This window comes from Passer domesticus, chromosome 29 (assembly GCF_036417665.1).
Source record: "Passer domesticus isolate bPasDom1 chromosome 29, bPasDom1.hap1, whole genome shotgun sequence".
In the NCBI taxonomy this organism is placed as follows: domain Eukaryota; kingdom Metazoa; phylum Chordata; class Aves; order Passeriformes; family Passeridae; genus Passer; species Passer domesticus.
This window is the reverse complement of record NC_087502.1, coordinates 5470884-5489617: the sequence shown is the minus strand read 5'-3', so window position 1 is coordinate 5489617 and position 18734 is coordinate 5470884. Positions and strand designations below refer to the sequence as shown.

The following is an 18734-nucleotide window of genomic DNA, read 5'->3' as shown; positions in this document are numbered from 1 at the left end:
CAGGGTGAGACCCCAAAAAACCCCAAAACCCCCAAATTTTTGGGGAAAAACACCCCAAAATTTGGGGAAAAAAAACCACCCAAAATTTGGGGGGAAAACCCCCAAAATTTGGGGGAAAAATACTCAAAATTTGGGGGGAAACTCCCAAAATTTGGGAAAAAAATCCAAGAAATTGGGGGAAAAAAACCCCCAAATTTGGGGGAAAACTTCCCATTTTGGGGATAAAAATCCCCAAATTTTGGGAATTTTCCCCCAAAAAAATTTTTGGATCTCCCCAGACGCCCCTGGAGCAGCCCGGGACCTCTTTGGCTCCTCCAGCCTCGATTCCCAGGTGAGATTTGGGGAGTTTTGGGATTTTTTGGGGATTTTTGGGATTCTTTGGGGTTTTCCCCCAAAATTTGGTTCCTCCCCTGTTAAAAATGAACATTTTTGGGTGAATTTTGGATTTTTTTGGGATTTTCACCTGAAAATTTTGGGCTTTTCACCCCCAGAGTCTCTCAGGATGAAACCCCAAGATTTTTCCACTTTTTTTTTGTCCATTTTTGGGGTTTTTTACCCCAAATTTGGGTCTCTACAATTTAAAAAATCCCAAAATTCTGCCATTTCTGGGGGGATTTTAGGGAATTTTTTGTGTTAATCCCAAATATTTTGGTGTTTCCCCCTCTCTTCTCTTCCAGACTTTCTGAAGATGGAATTCCAGAATTCCTCAGAGTTTTTTCCCATTTTTTGGGGTTTTCATCCCAAAATTCCCAATTTTTTCCCCAGTTCAAATTGCAAAACTGAGTTTTTTGGGGAATTTTTGGGATTTATCCCAAATATTTTGGGGTTCCCATTCCTTTCTCTCCTTACAGATTGTCTGAGGATGGAATCCCAAAATTCCTCCTGATTTTTTCCCATTTTTTGGTTTTTCAGCCCAAAATCCAGTTACAAATTGAAGATTTTTGTGCCATTTTTTGGGAATTTTTGGGATTTATCCCAAATATTTTGGGCTTCCTCCCCTTTCTCTCATTCCCGACATTCTGGGAGCTGAATCCCAAATTTCCCTCCCAGTTTTTTCCATTTCTTGCCGTTTTCACCCCAAATTTCCCCCAATAAAAACTGCAACAACTCCTCCGTTTCTGGGCTCTTTTTTTGGGAATTTCGCTGGAATTTCTTGGGAATTTCGTGGTCTTTTCCCAAGATTTGGGGTTCCCGCCCTCCCTTCTCTTTCTGTACTTTCTGACCTCAGAATTCTGAATTTTCCACCCCTTTTTTTCCCCATTTTCACCCCAAAATCCCCAATAAAAATTCCAACACCTCCCTCATTTCTGGGCCATTTTTTTGGAATTTCGCTGGAATTTCTCGGGAATTTCAGGGATTTTCTTGGAATTTTGGGACCTTTTCCCCAAATATTTTGGGCTTCTTCTGCTTCTCTTCTTCCATGGAATTTTGGGAGCAGAATCCCGAATTTTCCACCCTTTTGCCCCATTTTCCCCCCAATAAAAACACCGACAACTCTGCTGTTTCTGGACTGTTTTTTTGGGAATTTCGCTGGAATTTTTTAGGAATTCATGGGAATTTGGGATTTTCCCCAACTATTTTGGGCTTCCCACTCGTTCCTGTCTTCCCACACTGTTTTGGGAGCAGAATCCCGAATTTTCCACCCTTTTTCCCTGTTTGCCCCCAATAAAAACGCCGACACCGCCGCTGTTTCTGCACCGTTTATTTCGGGAATTTTGCTGGAATTTCTTGGGAATTTCAGGGGAATTTTGGGATCCTTTCCCAAATATTTTGGGCTTCTTCTCCTTTCCCTCTTCCCATGCTATTTTGGGAACAGAATCCTGAATTTTTCACCCCATTTTTCCCTGTTTTCCCCCCAAAATCGCCCAATAAAACACCGACACCGCCGCCGTTTCTGCACCGTTTTTTTCGGGAATTTCGCTGGAATTTCTCGGGGATTTCGTAGGAATTTTGTGGGAATTCTCTGGATCTTTTCCCCAAATATTTTGGGCTTTCCCTTTTCCTCTTCCCACGCTATTTTGGGAGCAGAATCCCAAATTTTTCCCATTTCCCCCAGTGAAAACGCCGACACCGCCGCCGTTTCTGCACCCTTCTTTTTGGGAATTTCGCTGGAATTTCTTGGGAATTTTATGGGAATTTTGGGACCTTTTCCCAAATATTTGGGCTTCCCACTCTTTCTTGTCTTCCCACACTATTTTGGGAGCAGAATCCCAAATTTTCCACCCTTTTTCCCCGTTTTCCCCCAATAAAAACACCGACACCGCCGCCGTTTCGGCACCGTTTATTTGGGGAATTTCGCTGGAATTTCTCTGGAGTTTCTGGGGAATTTCTCTGGCATTCCGGGCAGTTTGGGCCCGCGGCTGTGTCAGAGGCGCAGGACGTAGCTGTCGCTGTGGCTCAGGTAGCGCACCCAGCGCTGCCCCCGGCGGCCCCGAGAGCCGCAGGAAGCGCACGCGCAGCCCGAGCAGGAGTGGGACGGGAGCTGGAAGGAGCCGTGCGCAGGGCCCAGCTCCAGCCGCCACGACGGGCCCAGGGAAGGAACCTCCAGCTGGAAATGGAAAATTTGGGGAAAAGAATGGGAATTTGGAAAAAAATCGGGAATTTTAGGGTGTTTTTGGGGATTTTTTGTGATTTTTTTGGTATTTTTTGGGATTTTTCAGCATTTTTTGGGGATTTTTTGGGGGATTTTTTGGGATTTATTGTTATTTTTGGGAGTTTGGGGGAATTTTTAGTGAATTTTTGCTAATTTTCAGATTTTTTGGGGCATATTTGGGGAATTTTGGGGGGTTTTAGGGAGGGTTTTGGGGTTCCTTGGGAGCCCCGAGCAGGAGTGGGCAGGGCCCGGCTCCAGCCACCACGAGGAACCCGAGGAAGGAACCTCCAGCTGGAAATGGAAAATTTGGGAAAAAAATGGGAATTTGGGAAAAAAATCGGGAATTTTAGGGTGTTTTTTGGGGATTTTTTGTGATTTTTTGGCCATTTTCTGAGATTTTTCAGCCATTTCTGAGATTTTTCAGCCATTTTCTGGGATTTTTGGGGGATTTTTTTATATTTTTGGGAGATTTCTGTGCATTTATTGTTATTTTTGGGATTTTGAGGACTATTTGGGGGATTTTGGGAGGATATTTGAGGTTTTTGGAGCAGGAGTGGGCAGGGCCCAGCTCCAGCCGCCACGGGGGGACCCAGGCTGGGCACCTCCGGCTGGAAATGGAAAAAAAAAGAGAATTTGGAAAAAAAATTTGGGCTTTTTAGGGTGTTTTTTGGGATTTTGAGGATTTTTGTGATTTTTGGGGAGATTTTTTGTTATTTTTGTGATTTTTTGGGAGATTTTTTTTGGTGATTTTTTGGGAGATTTTTAGGGGGTTTTTTGTGATTTTTTTGGAGATTTTTTTGGGTTTTTTTTTGTGATTTTTTGAGAGATTTTTGGGATTTTTTGGGGATTTTTGGGATTTATTGTTATTTTTGGGAGGTTTTTGGGAATTTTAGGAATTTTTTGGGGAATTCTGACCTTGAAGAGGGCGGAGAGCTGCGACCCCCCTGGATTTTGGGGATTTTGGGATAAATTTGGATATTTGGGGAATTTTTGGAGGGATTTTTTTGGGATTTCTCCAGGATTTTGGTGGGGGGTTTTGGCAATTTTTAGGGATTTCTTTTATTATTTTTGGGGGGGATTTTAAAGGGATCTTCCCACAATTTTTTGGGATTTTATGGCCATTTTTAAGGCTTTTTGGGGAGGATTTTTTTGGATTTCTTTTAATTTTTGAGGATTTTTGTGCTGATTTTTGGGAATTTTTGTGAATTTTTGGGGGATTCTGACCTTGAAGAGGGCGGAGAGCTGGGAGCCGCCCTGGATTTTGGGATAAATTTGGATTTTTTGGGGAATTTTTTGCGAGTTTTTGGGGAATTTTGAGGGGGGGATTTTTTTAGGGATTTCTCCAGGATTTTGCGGTTCTTTTTGGCAATTTTTAGGGATTTTAAAAAAATTATTTTGGGGGATTTTTTAGGGATTTTCCCACGATTTTTTGGGGTTTTTTTTGCCATTTTTAAGGCTTTTTGGTGGGGATTTTTTGGATTTCTTTTATTTCTTGAGGATTTTTGTGGGGATTTTGGGGAATTTTGGGGAATATTTGGGGATTCTGACCTTGAAGAGGGCGGAGAGCTGGGAGCCGCCCTGGATTTTGGGGGATTTCCCAGCGGATGCTGCGCGAGCCCAAATCCAGCTCGGCCGCCTGGTCGGGGCTGCTCAGCTCCTGGGAGAGGCTGGGGCAAAAAAACGGCATTCAGCCCAAAATTCCAGCCCAAATCCCCAAATCCAGCCCCAGATCCCAAAATTCCAGCCCCAAATCCCCAAATCCAGCCCCAGATCCCAAAATTCCAGCCCCAAATCCCAAAAGTCCAGCCCCAGATCCCAAAATTCCAGCCCCAAATCCCAAAATCCAGCCCCCAATCCAAAATTCCAGCCCCAAATCCAACCCCAAATCCCAAATAAAAAAAATCCCAAAAAATCCCTCAAAATTCACTCGGATTCACCCCCAAAATTTGGATTTCAGCCCAAAATTCCAGCCCCACATCCCAAAATCCAAAAAAAACCCTTCAAAATTCACCCAAATCCCTCAAAATTCCCTCAAATTGCCCCCCAAAATTTGGGATTTCAGCCCAAAATTCCAGCCCCAAATCCCAAAATTCCAACCCCAAATCCCAAAACCCCAAAAAATCCCCAAAAAAATCCCTCAAAATTCACCCAAATCCTCAAAATTCCCTCAGATTCTGCTCCCAGAATTTGGGATTTCAGCCCAAAATTCCAGCCCCAAATCCCAAAATTTCCATCAAAATCCCTCAAAATTCGCTCAAAATTCCCCCAAAATTTGGGATTCACCCCCCAGGACTCCCCAAAATCCCAAAATCCCCGAAAATTCCCCCAAAATTCCCATATTTCCCACCTGGAGACGCCTTTGGGCACCGGGAGCTGCAGGCGGACGTTGACGGCTTGGCTGCAGTTTGGGGGGAAAATTGGGGATTTTGGGAAAATTTGGGATTTTTGGGGGCAAAATTTGGGGATTTTTGGAAAATTTGGGATTTTTTGGGGGGTAAATTGGGAATTTTGGGGGGAAATTTGGGATTTTTTGGGTGAAAATTGGGGATTTGGGGAAAAATTTGGGGATTTTGGAGGCAAAATTTGGGAATTTTTTGAAAATTTGGGATTTTTGTGGGGGAAATTTTTGGAAAATTTGGGATTTTTTAGGGAAAATTTGGGGGAAATTGGGATTTTTGGGGGAAATTTGGGAATTTTGGGGGAAATCTGTGATTTTGAGGGGAAATTGGGGAATTTTGGGAAAAATGGGGATTTTGGGGGAAAATTTGGGATTTTTTTGGGAAAAAATGGGATTTTGGGGGGAAATTTGAGAGTTTTGGGGAAATTTGGGAATTTTGGGAGTCCCAGGTGGCCGAAGATTCCAGGATTGTCCCAGAAATTCCCAAATTTTCCCCAAATTTCACCTTTTTGGGGGGGAGGTCACAGCGCAGCTTCAGATAAAGGCGGATCCTGAGGGGAAAAAGGCAAAATTGGGAAAAAATCCCGGAAATTTGGGAGGGAAATCCCAAAGAATTTGGGGAATTCCCTCAGGGGGTTGGGGAAGGGGAAAATCCCAAAAAAACAACCAAAAAAAATTGAGATATTCCTGGAAATTAGGCTTAAAAATGAGGGGAAATGCCTGAAAATTGGGGAAAATGCCTAAAAACTGGGAGAAAAACACAAAAATCTGGGAAAAGCCCTAAAAATCATCCAGAAAAACCCAGAAAAAAATCCCAAAAAAATCCCCCCAAAATCCCTTAAAGTGGCCCCAAAAGTCATTTAAAAACCAAAAAAAATTTTAAAAAGTCACCAAAAAAGCCACAAAAATTCTGAAAAAAATCTCACCAAAAATCTTTAAAAAACAGAAAAAATCCCCTAAAAATCACAAAAAATCCCCCCAAAAACCCCCAAGAATCCCCCCCAAAAAAAAAATAAAAAAAAATCCCCAAAAACCCAGAAAACAATCTCAAAAAAAACTTCCCAAAAATCCCAGGAAAAAAAAAAAAAGCCCAAACCCAAAAAGATCAAAAAAATTCCAAAAAGTCCATAAAAAATCCTTTAAAAATCACCCAAAATTCACAAAAAAAACCTCCTATAAAAATGGGGGAAAATCGCAAAGAAATTTGAAAATCATTTTTTAAATATCCAAAAAATTACAAAAAAAATCAGAAAACAAATTCTTTAAAATCACAAAAAATCCTAAAAATCACAAAAAAATCACAAAAAATCTGTAAAGCCGGGGAAGAAATCACAAAGAAAATCTGAAAAAAACTTTAAAAAACCCAAAAAAATTACAAAAAGCAATCAGAAAAAAAAATCCTAAAAATCCTAAAAAAATCCCAAAACTCCCAAAAAATCACAAAAAAAAATCCTAAAAAACTCAGAAAAAATCAGAAAAAAATCCCCCAAAAATTATTTTAAAATTCGAAAAAAATTTCCAAAAAAACTCCCCAAAAAATCCCCAAAAATCCTAAAAAAATCCCAAAAAATCCCAAAACTCCCCACCTGCCCGAGGCCTCGGTGTCCAGGGAGGGGAAGAGCGGAAGGGCAGCGGGGCCGGCAGCTCCTCCAGCACCCAAAAAATCCAAAAAATCCCTAAAAAATCCTTTAAAAAATCACCCAAAAGTCACAAAAAAAAATATCTATAAAAGAGAGGGAAAATTGCAAAGAAAACTTGAAAATAATTCTTAAAAGATCAAAAAAATTACAAAAAATCAGAAAAAAAATTCAAAAATATCCTTTAAAAATCACAAAAAATCCACCAAAAATCTCAAAAAATCTCAAAAAATCCCAAAAACATCACCAAAAAGTTCCCAAAAAACCACCAAAAAATCACAACAAATCCCAAAAAACCACTCAAAAATCAGAAAAAAAAATCCCAAAAAATCACCAAAAAATTCTTAAAATCCCAAGAAATCCTAAAAAAATCCAAAAAAACCCCAAAAAAATTCCCAAAAAATTCCCAAAAAATCCCAAAATCAGGAAAAAAAATCCCAAAAAATCATTAAAAAATCAGAGAAAAATCCAAAAAAATCACCAAAAATTCTTTAAAAATCCAAGAAATCCTAAAAAAAAAATCCCAAAAAAACACCAAAAAAATCACAAAAATTCCAAAAAAAACCCGCAAAATCAGAAAAAAATCCCAAAAAAATCATTAAAAAATCAGAAAAATTCCAAAAAACGACCAAAAAATCACCAAAAAAATCCCAAAAATCCTAAAAAAATCCCAAATCACCAAAAACCCCCAAATTTCCCAACCCCCCTGAATGTCCCACCTGCCCGAGGCGTCGGTGTGCAGGGAGGGGAAGAGGCGGAAGGGCAGCGGGGCCGGCAGCTCCTCCAGCACCTGGTACTGCATCAGCGTCATCTGCGGGGGGGAAATCCCAAAAGAGCCCAATGAGCCCAAAATGCCCAAAATTCCCAACATTCCCGGCCTTGGGGCTCATCCTGGCCCTTCCCAGGGGGAATTCTGGGGATAAAAGGGGAAATTCGGCTGGAAATTCATAAAATTCTGGTTTTTACACCAAAAAATCCCCATTTTTCCCCCCCCAAAAAAATCAATTTTTTTTTACCCTTAAAATTCCACTTTTTCCACAAAAAAAAAGTCCCTTTAAAATTCCCTTTTCCCCCAAAATAATCCCATTAAAATCCGAGGTTTTTTCTCCAAAAAAATCCCCTTAATATTCAGGTTTTGCCCCCCCAAAAAACCCTATTTTTTTACCCTTAAAACTCCCATTTTTCCCCCCCAAAAAACCCCTAAATTTTCCCTTTCCTCCCCCAGAAAATACCCCAACAATCCCAGTTTTTTCCCCCAAAAAAATCCCTTTTTCCCAAAAAAAAAAAAATCCCCTTAAAATTTCCTTCCCCCCAAAAAAACCCAATTTTCCCCCCAAAAAATCCCATTTTTCAAAAAAAAAAATCTTATTTTCCAAAAAAACAATCCTATTTTTTCCCTCCCAAAAAATCCCTTTTTTACCCTTAAAATCCACTTTTTTCCCCAAAAAAATCCCCTTAAAATCCCATATTTCTTAAAAAAAAAAAATTTTTCCCCCAAAAAATCCCATTTTTCAAAAAAGAAAAAATCTTATTTTTCAAAAAAAAAATCCTATTTTTTCCCCTCACAAAAAAATCCCAGTTTTACCCTTAAAATCCCCTTTTTCTCCCCCCAAAAAAATCCCATTTTTCCCCTTAAAATCCCCTTTTTTCCCCAAAAAATCCCCTTAAAATCCCATTTTCCTCTTAAAAACCCCCATTTTTCCCCCCCAAAAAAATCCTATTTTTTCCCTCACAAAAAATCCCATTTTTACCCTTACAATCCCCTTTTTTCCCCAAAAAAAATCCCCTTAAAATCCCATTTTCCCCCCCAAAAACCCCCATTTCCCCCCGATTTTTCCCCACCCCCCTGGGATCTCCCAATTTTCCCGAAATGCCCGGATTTCTCCCCAAAATCCCCACCTCCCCGGGGTTGGGGGGTGACCCTGAGCACGCGGGCCGGAGCCGAACTCGTCGAGGCGCACGGAGCTGTGGGAAGGAAACCTCGTCCACCCGCACCGGCGTGCCGTAGCCTGGAACGTTCCGGAAAATTCCAGAAATTCCGGGAAATTCCCAAAATTCCGGGAAATTCCCCAAATCCCGGGAAATTTGGGGGGGGTCTGAGGTGTTTGGAGCGGGGTTTTGGGGGGAAAAAATGGAAAAAAAAGGGAAAAAAAGGGAATTTTTGAGGGGTTTGAGAGGTGGTGGGAAGGGAAAAAATGGGAATTTAGGGAAATTTGGGGATTTTTGCGGGAGATTTGGGAATTTTGGGGGAAGATTTGGAATTTTGGGGGGTATGATGGGGTTGGGGTATTTAAAGTGGGGTTTCAGGGGGAAAAAACGGGGAAAAAAAGGGGAATTTTGGGGTGAAACGTGATTTGAAAGGTGGTGGGAAGGGGAAAAATGGGGATTTTGGTGGAAATTTGGGAATTTTTTGGGAGATTTGGGAATTTTTTTGGGGAGATGTAGGAATTTTGGGGGGTCTGAGGGGGTTTGGGGTGTTTGAAGTGGGGGTTTTTAGGGGGAAAAAATGGGGGAAATGGGAAAAAAAAAGGGGAATTTTGGGGGTAAAATGTGATTTGAAAGGTGGTGGGAAGGGGAAAAATGGGGATTTTGGGGGAAATTTGGGAATTTTGGGGGGTCTGAGGGGGTTTGGGGTGTTTGGAGTGGGGTTTTGGGGGGGGAAAAGGGGGAAAAATTGGATTTTTGAGGGGCTTGAGAGATGGTAAGGGAAAAATGGGGAAATTTGGGAATTCCAGAAAATTCCGGGAAATTTGAGGGGTTTGGGGTGTTCAAAGTGGGGTTTTAGGGGAAAAGACAGGGAAGAAAGGGAAATTTGGGGGTAAAAAGCAGTTTGAAATGTGATGGAAAGGGAAAAAAGGGGAATTTTTGGGAATTCTGGGAGAAATTTGGGGGAATTAAAGAGAATTTTGTGAGGTAAAAGGGTCCTGGAAGGGGGAAAAAAAAGGCGGATTTGGGCAGATGTGGGGATTTTGGGGGGGGATTTTTGGGGAATTTTTGTGGGTTTGGGGTCCTGGCGGGGATTTTGGGGAAGATTTTGGGGTCTCCAGGTGTTTTTGGGGGGGTCTCACCCCTCAGCTCCGATTTTCCCACACAAAATTCCTCCGTGAGGCCGATCCGCACCTCTGGGGGGACAAAGGGGGGGTCAGGAACCCCAAAACCCACCGGGGACTCCCCAAAAATCAACCTGGAAACCCCCCAAAATTTTTTCGGACCCCCCAACCCCCCCCGGACCCCCAATTCACTGAAAATCCCTCAAAATCCCCTCAAAATTCCCCCAAATTCCCTTTTCCGCCCTTTTTTCCCCTTCCAGGACCCTTTTGCCCTCACGAAATTCCCCTTAATTCTCCCAAAATTCCCTCAAAATTTTTGAGACCCTCCAAAAATCCTTCCAAGACCCCAAAGTTATGTTTTCAAAATCCCCCAAAATTCCCTCACAATTCCCCAAAATTCCCTCACAATTCCCCAAATTCCCTTTTCCCGCCCTTTTTTCCCCTTCCAGGACCCTTTTGCCCTCACGAAATTTCCACTTAATTCTCCCAAAATTCCCTCAAAATTTTTTGAGACCCTCCAAAAATCCTTCCAAGACCCCCAAATGTTTTCAAAATCCCCCAAAATTCCTCACAATTCCCAAAATTCCCTTTTCCCGCCCCTTTTTGCCCCTTCCAGGACCCTTTTGCCCTCATGAAATTCTCTTTAATTCTCCCCAAAATTCCCCAAAGTTCTCCCCCAAATTCCCTCCAAAATCCCCAGATTTCTCCCCAAAATCCCCTTTAACCTTTCAGAAACCTTTCCAGACCCTCCCAAATTCGGGTTTTTCCCCCCCAAAAATTGAATTTCTGCTAAAATCCCCAAAATCTGGGGATTTTCCCTTCTAAATTTGAGCTTTTCACTCCAAATCTTCCCCAATTCAGATTTTCCCTCCCCAAATTATTATTTCGACTCACAAATCCCTTAAATTTTAGAATTTCCCCCCAAATCCCCCCCAAATTTGGCCTTTTTCCCCAGTACCTTCCAAATTTTCGGTCTTCCCCCCCAAAAAAAAACCCTGAAATTGATTTTTTTCTGCCCCAAAACTGGATATTCCCCCACCAAAGTTCAAATTTTCCCTCCCAAAATTGTTCCCGAATTTTGATTTTTCCTCCCCAAAATTGGATTTTTTTCCTCTCCCAAAATCACATTCCCCCATCCTCAAAACCCCCAAATTTTGGTTTTTTTCCCCCCATTTTTTCAGGCATCCACAGAAATTCCAGAGCCCCCCCAAAAAACCCCAAATTTCCCAAAAAAACCCCAAATTCCCCCCAAAAACTGGAGTTACCAGTGCAGGGGGGCAGGTAGGACTTGAGGCGGATCTCGCCCTGCACGTCGACCTTCAGGGCGTCCCCTGCCCCAAAAAATCCCAATTTCGGGGTTTTTTTGGGGCGAGAAACCCGAATTGGGGTCGGTTTTTGGGTTTTTGGGGTCATTTTTGGGGTTTTTGGGGTTTTTTGGGCTCACGTTGGCGGCGATGACGACCGAGAGGCGCTCGAGGACGTCCACGAAGACCTCGGACTTGGGGGCTGGGGAGAGTTTGGGGGGAAATTGGGATTTTTTGGGGGATTTTGGGATTTTTTGGGAATTTTTTGGGGGGAATTTTTGAGGGTTTTTTTAGGGATTTTTTTTTTTTGGTGGATTTTTGTGATTTTTTTTTGGAGTTTTGGGGGATTTTTTCTGATTTTTCCACAGAATTATGGGGGATTTTGGGGGGATTTTTTTTGTATTGTTTGGATTTTTTTGGAATTTTTTTTTTATTTTTCATGAAAGTATGGGGATTTTTTGGGAATTTCTTGGGGAAATTAAGGGGGATTTTTCAGGGATTTTGGGGTATTTTTTGGGGATTTCTGAAGAATTTTTGGGATTCCCAGGGAATATTATTTTTTTCATTTTGGGGTGAATTTGGGGGGATTTTTTTGGGAGATTTTGATGCATTTGGGGTGAATTTTGAGCAGATTTAAGTGGAATTTTGGACATTTCAGGAACTTGTAGTTGAGGTGTCTCTGAGTTACATTTTAGGTGAATTTTGGGTGAATTTCGAGCAAAATTTTCCCATTTTTGAGCAAATCCGCGCGGGGAATTTTGGGATTGGGGGAATTCTGGGCCGGAATTTTGGGGGTTTTGGGGGTTTTGGGGGTTTTGGGGGTTTTGGGGGGTTTTGGGGGTTTTGGCTCCCACCTGGTCCCCCCTGGGCGGGGGCAGGGGTCTGCTGGCCGCCCCCCCCGGCACCCACCCGGCTCTGCTGCGTCTCCGCCCCGAACTGCAAAACACCAAAAAATCGGGAATTTTCTGTAAAATTTGGGGGTTTTACCAGGAATTTTGGGGTTTTTCCTGGAATTTTTGGTTTTTTCCTGGGAATTTTGGGATTTTTCCTAGGAATTTTGTTTTTTTTTTTTTAACCCAGGAATTTTGGTATTTTTCCAGGAATTTTGGTTTTTTCCAGGAATTTTTGGGTCTTTTTCTGGGAATTTGGGTTTTCTTCCTGAGAATTTGGGGTTTTTCCCAGGAATTTTGGGTTTTTTTTCCCCCAGGAATTTTTGGGTTTTTCACAGGAATTTTTGGTTTCTTCCCCCAGAAATTTTTGGGGTTTTTCACAGGAATTTTGGTTTTTTTTCCTGGGAATTTTGGTTTTTTTTTTTCCCAGGAATTTTGGGTTTTTTCCCCCAGGAATTTTTCCCAGGAATTTGGTTTTTTCCAGGGAATTGGGGTGTGTGTGCACGCACCAGCCCCACGGAGCCCAGGTCGAGCAGGCTGAAGGGTTTTGGGGCTCTCGGGCTCCGAGTGCACCAGGCTGCGCAGCACCTCGGCGCTCGTGCTCTGGATGTGCCCGAAGTCCTGCGCCGGTGGGGCAAAATCCGCGGATTTGGGGCAAAATCCGCGGATTCGGGGAAAATCCAGGAATTTGGGGGAAAAATCTGGGGATTTGGGGGAAAAATCCGGGATTCGGGGGAAAATCCGGGCATTTGGGGAAAATCCGGGGATTTTGGGGAAAAATCTGGGAATTTTAGGGGCAAATTCTGGGATTTTGGGGGGATTTGGGGGGAGATCCGGGGATTTGGGGAAAAATCTGGGGATTTGGGGGGAAAATCTGGGAATTTTAGGGGCAAAATTTGGGATTTTGGGGGGATTTGGGGCAAAATCCAGGGATTTGGGGGGAAAATCTGGGAATTTGGGGAAAAATCCAGATATTTGGGGAAAAATCCGTGGATTTGGGAAAAAATCCGGGGGATTTGGGGGGGAAAATCTGGGATTTTGGGGAAAAATCCGGATATTTGGGGAAAAATCCGGGGATTTGGGGGCAAAATCTGGGAATTTGGGGAAAAATCCGGGGATTTTGGGGGAAAATCCGGGATTTGGGAGAAAAATCCGGGGATTTCAGGGGCAAATTCTGGGATTTTGGGGGGATTTGGGGAAAAATCCGGGGATTTGGGGGGAAAAATCCGGGGATTTGGGGGGAAAAGCGGGGGATTTGGGGAAAAATCTGGGAATTTAGGGAATTTTAGGGGATTTGGGGCAAAATACGGGGATTTGGGGGGAAAATCTGGGAATTTGGGGCATTTTGGGGGGGATTTAGGGGCAAAATCCAGGGATTTGTGGGTAAAATCTGGGAATTTGGGGGAAAATCCGGGGATTTGGGGCATTTTGGGGGGGATTTAGGGGCAAAATCTGGGAATTTGGGGGAAAATCCGAAGATCTGGGGAAAAAATCTGGGGGATTGGAAAAAATCCGGGAATTTGGGAAAAATCTGGGAATTTGGGAAAAAAATCCGGGAGTTTAGGGAATTTTAGGGGGATTTAGGGACAAAATCTGGGGATTTGGGGGCAAAATCCGGGAATTTTGGGGCAAAATCTGGGAATTTTGGGAGAAAAATCTGGGAATTTGGGGCATTTTGGGGGGATTTGGGGCAAAATCCGGGAATTTGGGGAAAAAATCCAGGGATTTGGGGAAATATCCAGTAATTTGGGGGAAAATCTGGGAAATTGGCAGTAAAATCTGGGAACTGGGGGCAAAATCCGGGAATTTGGGGCATTTGGGGGGGATTTAGGGGCAAAATTGGGAATTTGGGGCCTTTTGGGGGGATTTGGGGGGGAAATCCAGGAATTTGGGGCAAAATCTGGGAATCTGGGGGATTTCAGAGGGATTTTGGGGGATTTCAGAGGGATTTGGGGGATTTCAGAGGGATTTGGGGGATTTCAAGGGATTGGGGAGGGTCCAGGAGGCCCAAAATGGCCCCAGGACCCCCCGGGTTGGCCCCAAAGGGGCGTCCCAGTAACTCCCAGTCCTTCCCAGTTCATCCCAGTGCCACAAAAATCTCCTCCCAGTTCATCCCAGTGCCCCCAATTCCCCTCCCAGTCCTCCCTAGTTTATCCAGTCCATCCCCGTCCCCTCCCAGTCCGTCCCAGTTTGACTTTAACCCCTCCCACTCCCCCCAAATCCCCTCCCAGTCCCTCCCAGTCCCCTCCCAGTCCATCCCAGTCCCTCCCAATCGCCTCCCAGTCCCTCCCAGTTTATCCCAGTCCCTCCCAATCGCCTCCCAGTCCCTCCAGTTTATCCCAGTCCCTCCCAGTCCCTCCCAATCCCCTCCCAGTCCCCCCCAGTGGGTCCCAGTCCCCCCCCAGTCCCTCCCAGTTTGTCCCAGTCCCCTCCCAGTCCCCTCCCAGTGGGTCCCAGTTTATCCCAGTCCCCCCCAGTGGGTCCCAGTTTGTCCCAGTCCCCCCCCAGTCCCCCCCAGTCGCTCGCAGTGGGTCCCAGTTTGTGTCCCAGTCCCCCCCAGTCCCCCCCAGTCCCTCCCAGTTTGTCCCAGTCCCTCCCAGTCCCCTCCCAGTGGGTCCCAGTTTATCCCAGTCCCCCCCCAGTGGGTCCAGTTTGTCCCAGTCCCCCCCAGTCCCCCCAGTCGCTCGCAGTGGGTCCCAGTTTGTCCCAGTCCCCCCCAGTCCCCCCCAGTCGCTGGCAGTGGGTCCCAGTTTATCCCAGTCCCCCCCAGTCCCTCCCAGTTTGTCCCAGTTTATCCCAGTCCCCCCCAGTCGCTGGCAGTGGGTCCCAGTTTGTCCCAGTTACCACCAGTTCCTCCAGCAGCTCCCCCACCAGCCCCAGGTTCGTGCCGAGGCTTTTCTCGCTCAGGGGCCCGCAGAAATCCCGCAGCAGCGTCACCAGCCTGGGACCCAAAACCCCCCAGATCCAGCCCAAAATCCAGCCCAAGCAGGCCCAAAAATCACAGGAAAAAAATCCCCAAAATTCTGTAAAAAATTCCCAAAACCCCAGAAAAAAAAAATCCTCAAAACTTCCATTAAAAATTCCCAAAACCCCCAGAAAAAATCCCTAAAAATTACTGAAAAAAATCCCTAAAATCTCAGACAAAAATCCTGAAATCCAAGAAAAAAATCCTAAAAAAAACCAACCCAAAACCAAAAACCAAACAAACAAAAAAACCCAAAAAAACCAAACCAAACCAAACAAAAAAAGCACCAAAAAACCCCCAACAAAACAAATAAAAAGAAATCCCCCCCCCCAAAAAAAAAAAACCCACCAAAACAACAAGATTCCCCCAAAATCTTTAAAATTTTTCCAAAGATCCTTAAAAATCTCCCAAAATTCTCCCCAAAAATTCCTGGAAGTCCTTCCAAAAAAAAAAAAAATTGGAAAAAAATCCCCCCAATTCCTTTAAAAATACCCTGAAATTTTCTACAAATGGAAGAAAAACCCACCCCAAAATCTGCCTAAAATCCACCCAAAAAATCCCTTAAGAATTCCATTAAAAACCCCCAGAATCCTCCCCAAAATTCCCAAAATAATTCCCTAAAAATCTTTTCCAAAATCCCTAAAATTCCCTAAAAACCCTCTGTAAAAAAATCCCTAAAAATTAACAAAAAAAATCTCCTAAAAACCCCTAAAAATCACCAAAAAATCACAAAAAATCACGGAAAAAGCTCCAAAAATTCCCCAAAAAAATCCCAAAAAATTCCCCAACATGGCCCAACCCCTCCGGAATCCGAATCCCCGAAATCCCCGGGATTTGGGGTTACCTGTTGAGGAACTCGATGACGGTGAAGGGGGAGGCGTCGCCCTCACGGTGGCCCCAAAGAAGAGCCCCCCGTGCCTGACGTGGGCAAAGTGCAGCCCCCCGAGGGTCTGGGGGGCACAAAACTGCTCAGGAACCCCAAAAACCAAAAAATCCACCCCGAAAAACCCCAAATCCTGAAAATTCCCACGGAATTCCATAAAAATCCACCCAAAATCCGCGAAATACGCATAAAATCCCCTCAAAATTCACACAAAAATCCACAAAATCCACTCAAAATTCCTGAAATCTATCCCGAAAAACCCCAAATCCTGAAAATTCACGTGGAATTCCATAAAAATCCACCCAAAATCCCACAAAATTCACATAAAATCCCCTCAAAATTCACAAAAATCCCTCAAAATTCACAAAAATTCCCTCAAAATTCACACAAAATCCCAACAAAATCCACTCAAAATCCCTTACAATTCTCTGAAATCTACCCCAAAAAGCCCCAAATCCTGAAAATTCCCACGGAATTCCATAAAAACCTACCCAAAATCCCCTCAAAATTCTCTGAAATGCACCCAAAAAACCCAACTCCCAAAAATTCCTATGGAATTCCATAAAAACCTACCCAAAATCCCTCAAAATTCACACAAAATCCCTCAAAATTCCCTGAAACCCACCCCAAAAAAACCCCAAATACTGAAAATTCCCATGGAATTCCATAAAAACCTACCCAAAATCCCACAAAATTCACACAAAATCCCTCAAAATTCCCTGAAATCCACCCCAAAAAACCCAAATCCTGAACATTCCCATGGAATTCCATAAAAACCTACCCAAAATCCCACAAAATCCACCCAAAATCGCCTCAAAATTCACTAAAGTCCCCTCAAAATCCCGCTCAAAACACCCTAAAATCGCCCCCCCCAAAAAAACCCCAAAACACCCCAAACCCCTCCAGAACCCCCCAAACCCTCAAAAAAAAAAACCCCAAAAACCCCAAAAACCACCAAAACCCCCCAAACCCTTCAGGACCCCCAAAAATCCCAAAAACTTCCCTGAATTCTACCAAAATCCCCTCAGGAACAACCCAATTTCCCCTCAAAATGCCCCCCCAAAATCCCCTCAAAATCCCCCTCAAAAAGCCCCAAAATCCCTCAAAAAAACCCCCCAAAAAAACCCCAACCCCCCTAAAAACCTCCCCCAAACCCTTCAGGACCGCCAAAAATCCCAAAATTTCCCCGAGTTCTCCCAAAATCCCCTCAGGAACAACCCAAATCCCCTCAAAAACGCCCCCAAAACGCCCTCAAAACGCCCCCAAATCCCCCCAAAAAAACCCCAAAACGCCCCAAAAAACCCCAAAACGCCCCAAAAAAACCCCAAACCTCCCAAAACCTCCTCCAAACCCTTCAGGACCCCCAAAAAATCCCAAAATTTTCCCCGAATTCTCCCAAAATCCCCTCAGGAGCAACCCAAATCCCCCTCAAAACACCCCAAAATCCCTCAAAAAAAACCCCAAAAAACCCCAAACGCCCCCAAAAAACCCAAAACCTCCCCCAAACCCTTCAGGACCCCCAAAATCCCCAAAATTTCCCCGAATTCTCCCAAAATCCCCTCAGGAACAACCCAAATCCCCTCAAAACACCCCAAAATCCCTCAAAAAAACCCCCAAAAAACCCCCAAAAAAAACCCAAAAACCCCCCAAAAAACCCCAAAAAACCCCCAAAAATCCCAAAAAAACCCCCAAACCTCCCCGGACCCCCCGGACTCGGCAGCCGTGCCGCGTTTGCCCAAAGCCGCGGGAATTGGCCCCAAACCCACCACGAACACGGGGGGCTGCTCCCCCCGCACGGCCGAGACCCCGCGGTAGAACAGCTCCGTGACGTCACGCGGCGCGCGGGGGGGGTCCCCGCGGAATGGGGGCGGGGTCAAGGAAAATTTGGGGGGTCCGGGGGGGGTCTGGGGGGTCCTGGGGGGGATTTGAGGGGATTTGAGGGGATTTGAGGGGAATTGAGGGGGTTTGGGGGGTCCTGGGGGGGCTTTGGGGGGATTCGAGGGGGATTTGAGGGGGTTTTGGGGGGTCCTGGGGGGGTTTGGGGGGTCCTGGGGGGGATTTGAGGGGTTTTGGGGGGTCCTGGGGGGGTTTGGGGGTCCTGGGGGGGATTTGAGGGGGAATTGAGGGGGTTTGGGGGGGTCCTGGGGGGGCTTTGGGGGGGATTCGAGGGGGATTTGAGGGGGTTTTGGGGGGTCCTGGGGGGGGGTTTGGGGGTCCTGGGGGGGATTTGAGGGGATTTGAGGGGGTTTGGGGGGTCCTGGGGGGGTCTGGGGGGTCCTGGGGGGGATTTGAAGGGGATTTGAGGGGGTTTGGGGGGTCCTGGGGGGGTCCTGGGGGGGATTTGAGGGGATTTGAGGGGATTTGAGGGGATTTGAGGGGGAATTGAGGGGGTTTTGGGGGGTCCTGGGGGGTTTGGGGGGACCTGGGGGGGCTTTGGGGGGGATTTGGGGGGTTTTGGGGGGTCCTAGGGGGGAACTGGGGGGTCCTGGGGGGGTTTGAGGGGGAATTGAGGGGGGTTTGGGGGGGTCCTGGGGGGAATTTGGGGAGGATTTGGGGGGTCCTGGGTGGAGTCAAGGAAATCTGGGGGGGTTTGAGGGGTCCTAGGGGGGAACTGGGGGGTCCTGGGAGGGTTTTGGGGGGGATTTGGGGGGTCCTGGAGGGAAATTGGGGGGTCCTGGGGGGGCTTTGGGGGGGTCCCGCAGGGAATTTTGGGGGGTCCTGGGGAGATTTTGGGATTTGGGGGCATTTTGGGTTCCCGGGGCGGATTTTGGGGGCATTTTGGGGGGATTTGGGTCTCTTTTGGAGGATACAGTCCCTGTGGATCAGGGGGTCCCCCTTGGAGCTGAGGATGAAGAGCTGGGAGAGCATCTGAGGGGGCAGGAGGGAAAAGGGGATCAGAGACCCCCAAATCCCCCCAAAAACTCCCCAAAATCCCCCAAATCCCCCCAAAACTGAGCCCCCTCCCCAAATCTAAACCCGCAAAAACCGGAGCCCCCCCTCAGAAGCTGAGCCCC

General features: G+C 45.4%; 1 protein-coding gene across 1 annotated transcript; it reads right to left on the bottom strand.

The window, feature by feature from the left end:
* Positions 1 to 2266: 2266 nt before the first annotated feature.
* On the bottom strand, positions 2267 to 18646 carry AP4M1 (adaptor related protein complex 4 subunit mu 1). Its single transcript, XM_064400787.1, is given in 20 exon segments — positions 2267 to 2420; positions 2422 to 2548; positions 3509 to 3812; positions 4142 to 4183; positions 4185 to 4260; positions 4941 to 4991; positions 5498 to 5542; positions 7348 to 7439; positions 8528 to 8637; positions 9697 to 9750; positions 10944 to 11117; positions 11764 to 11887; positions 11889 to 11918; positions 12382 to 12414; positions 12416 to 12493; positions 14717 to 14813; positions 15682 to 15721; positions 15724 to 15787; positions 17487 to 17582; positions 18532 to 18646. Coding segments are annotated over 20 exon segments (1749 nt in total). The 5' UTR covers positions 18589 to 18646; the 3' UTR covers positions 2267 to 2365.
* Between the last annotated feature and the right edge of the window lie 88 nt (positions 18647 to 18734).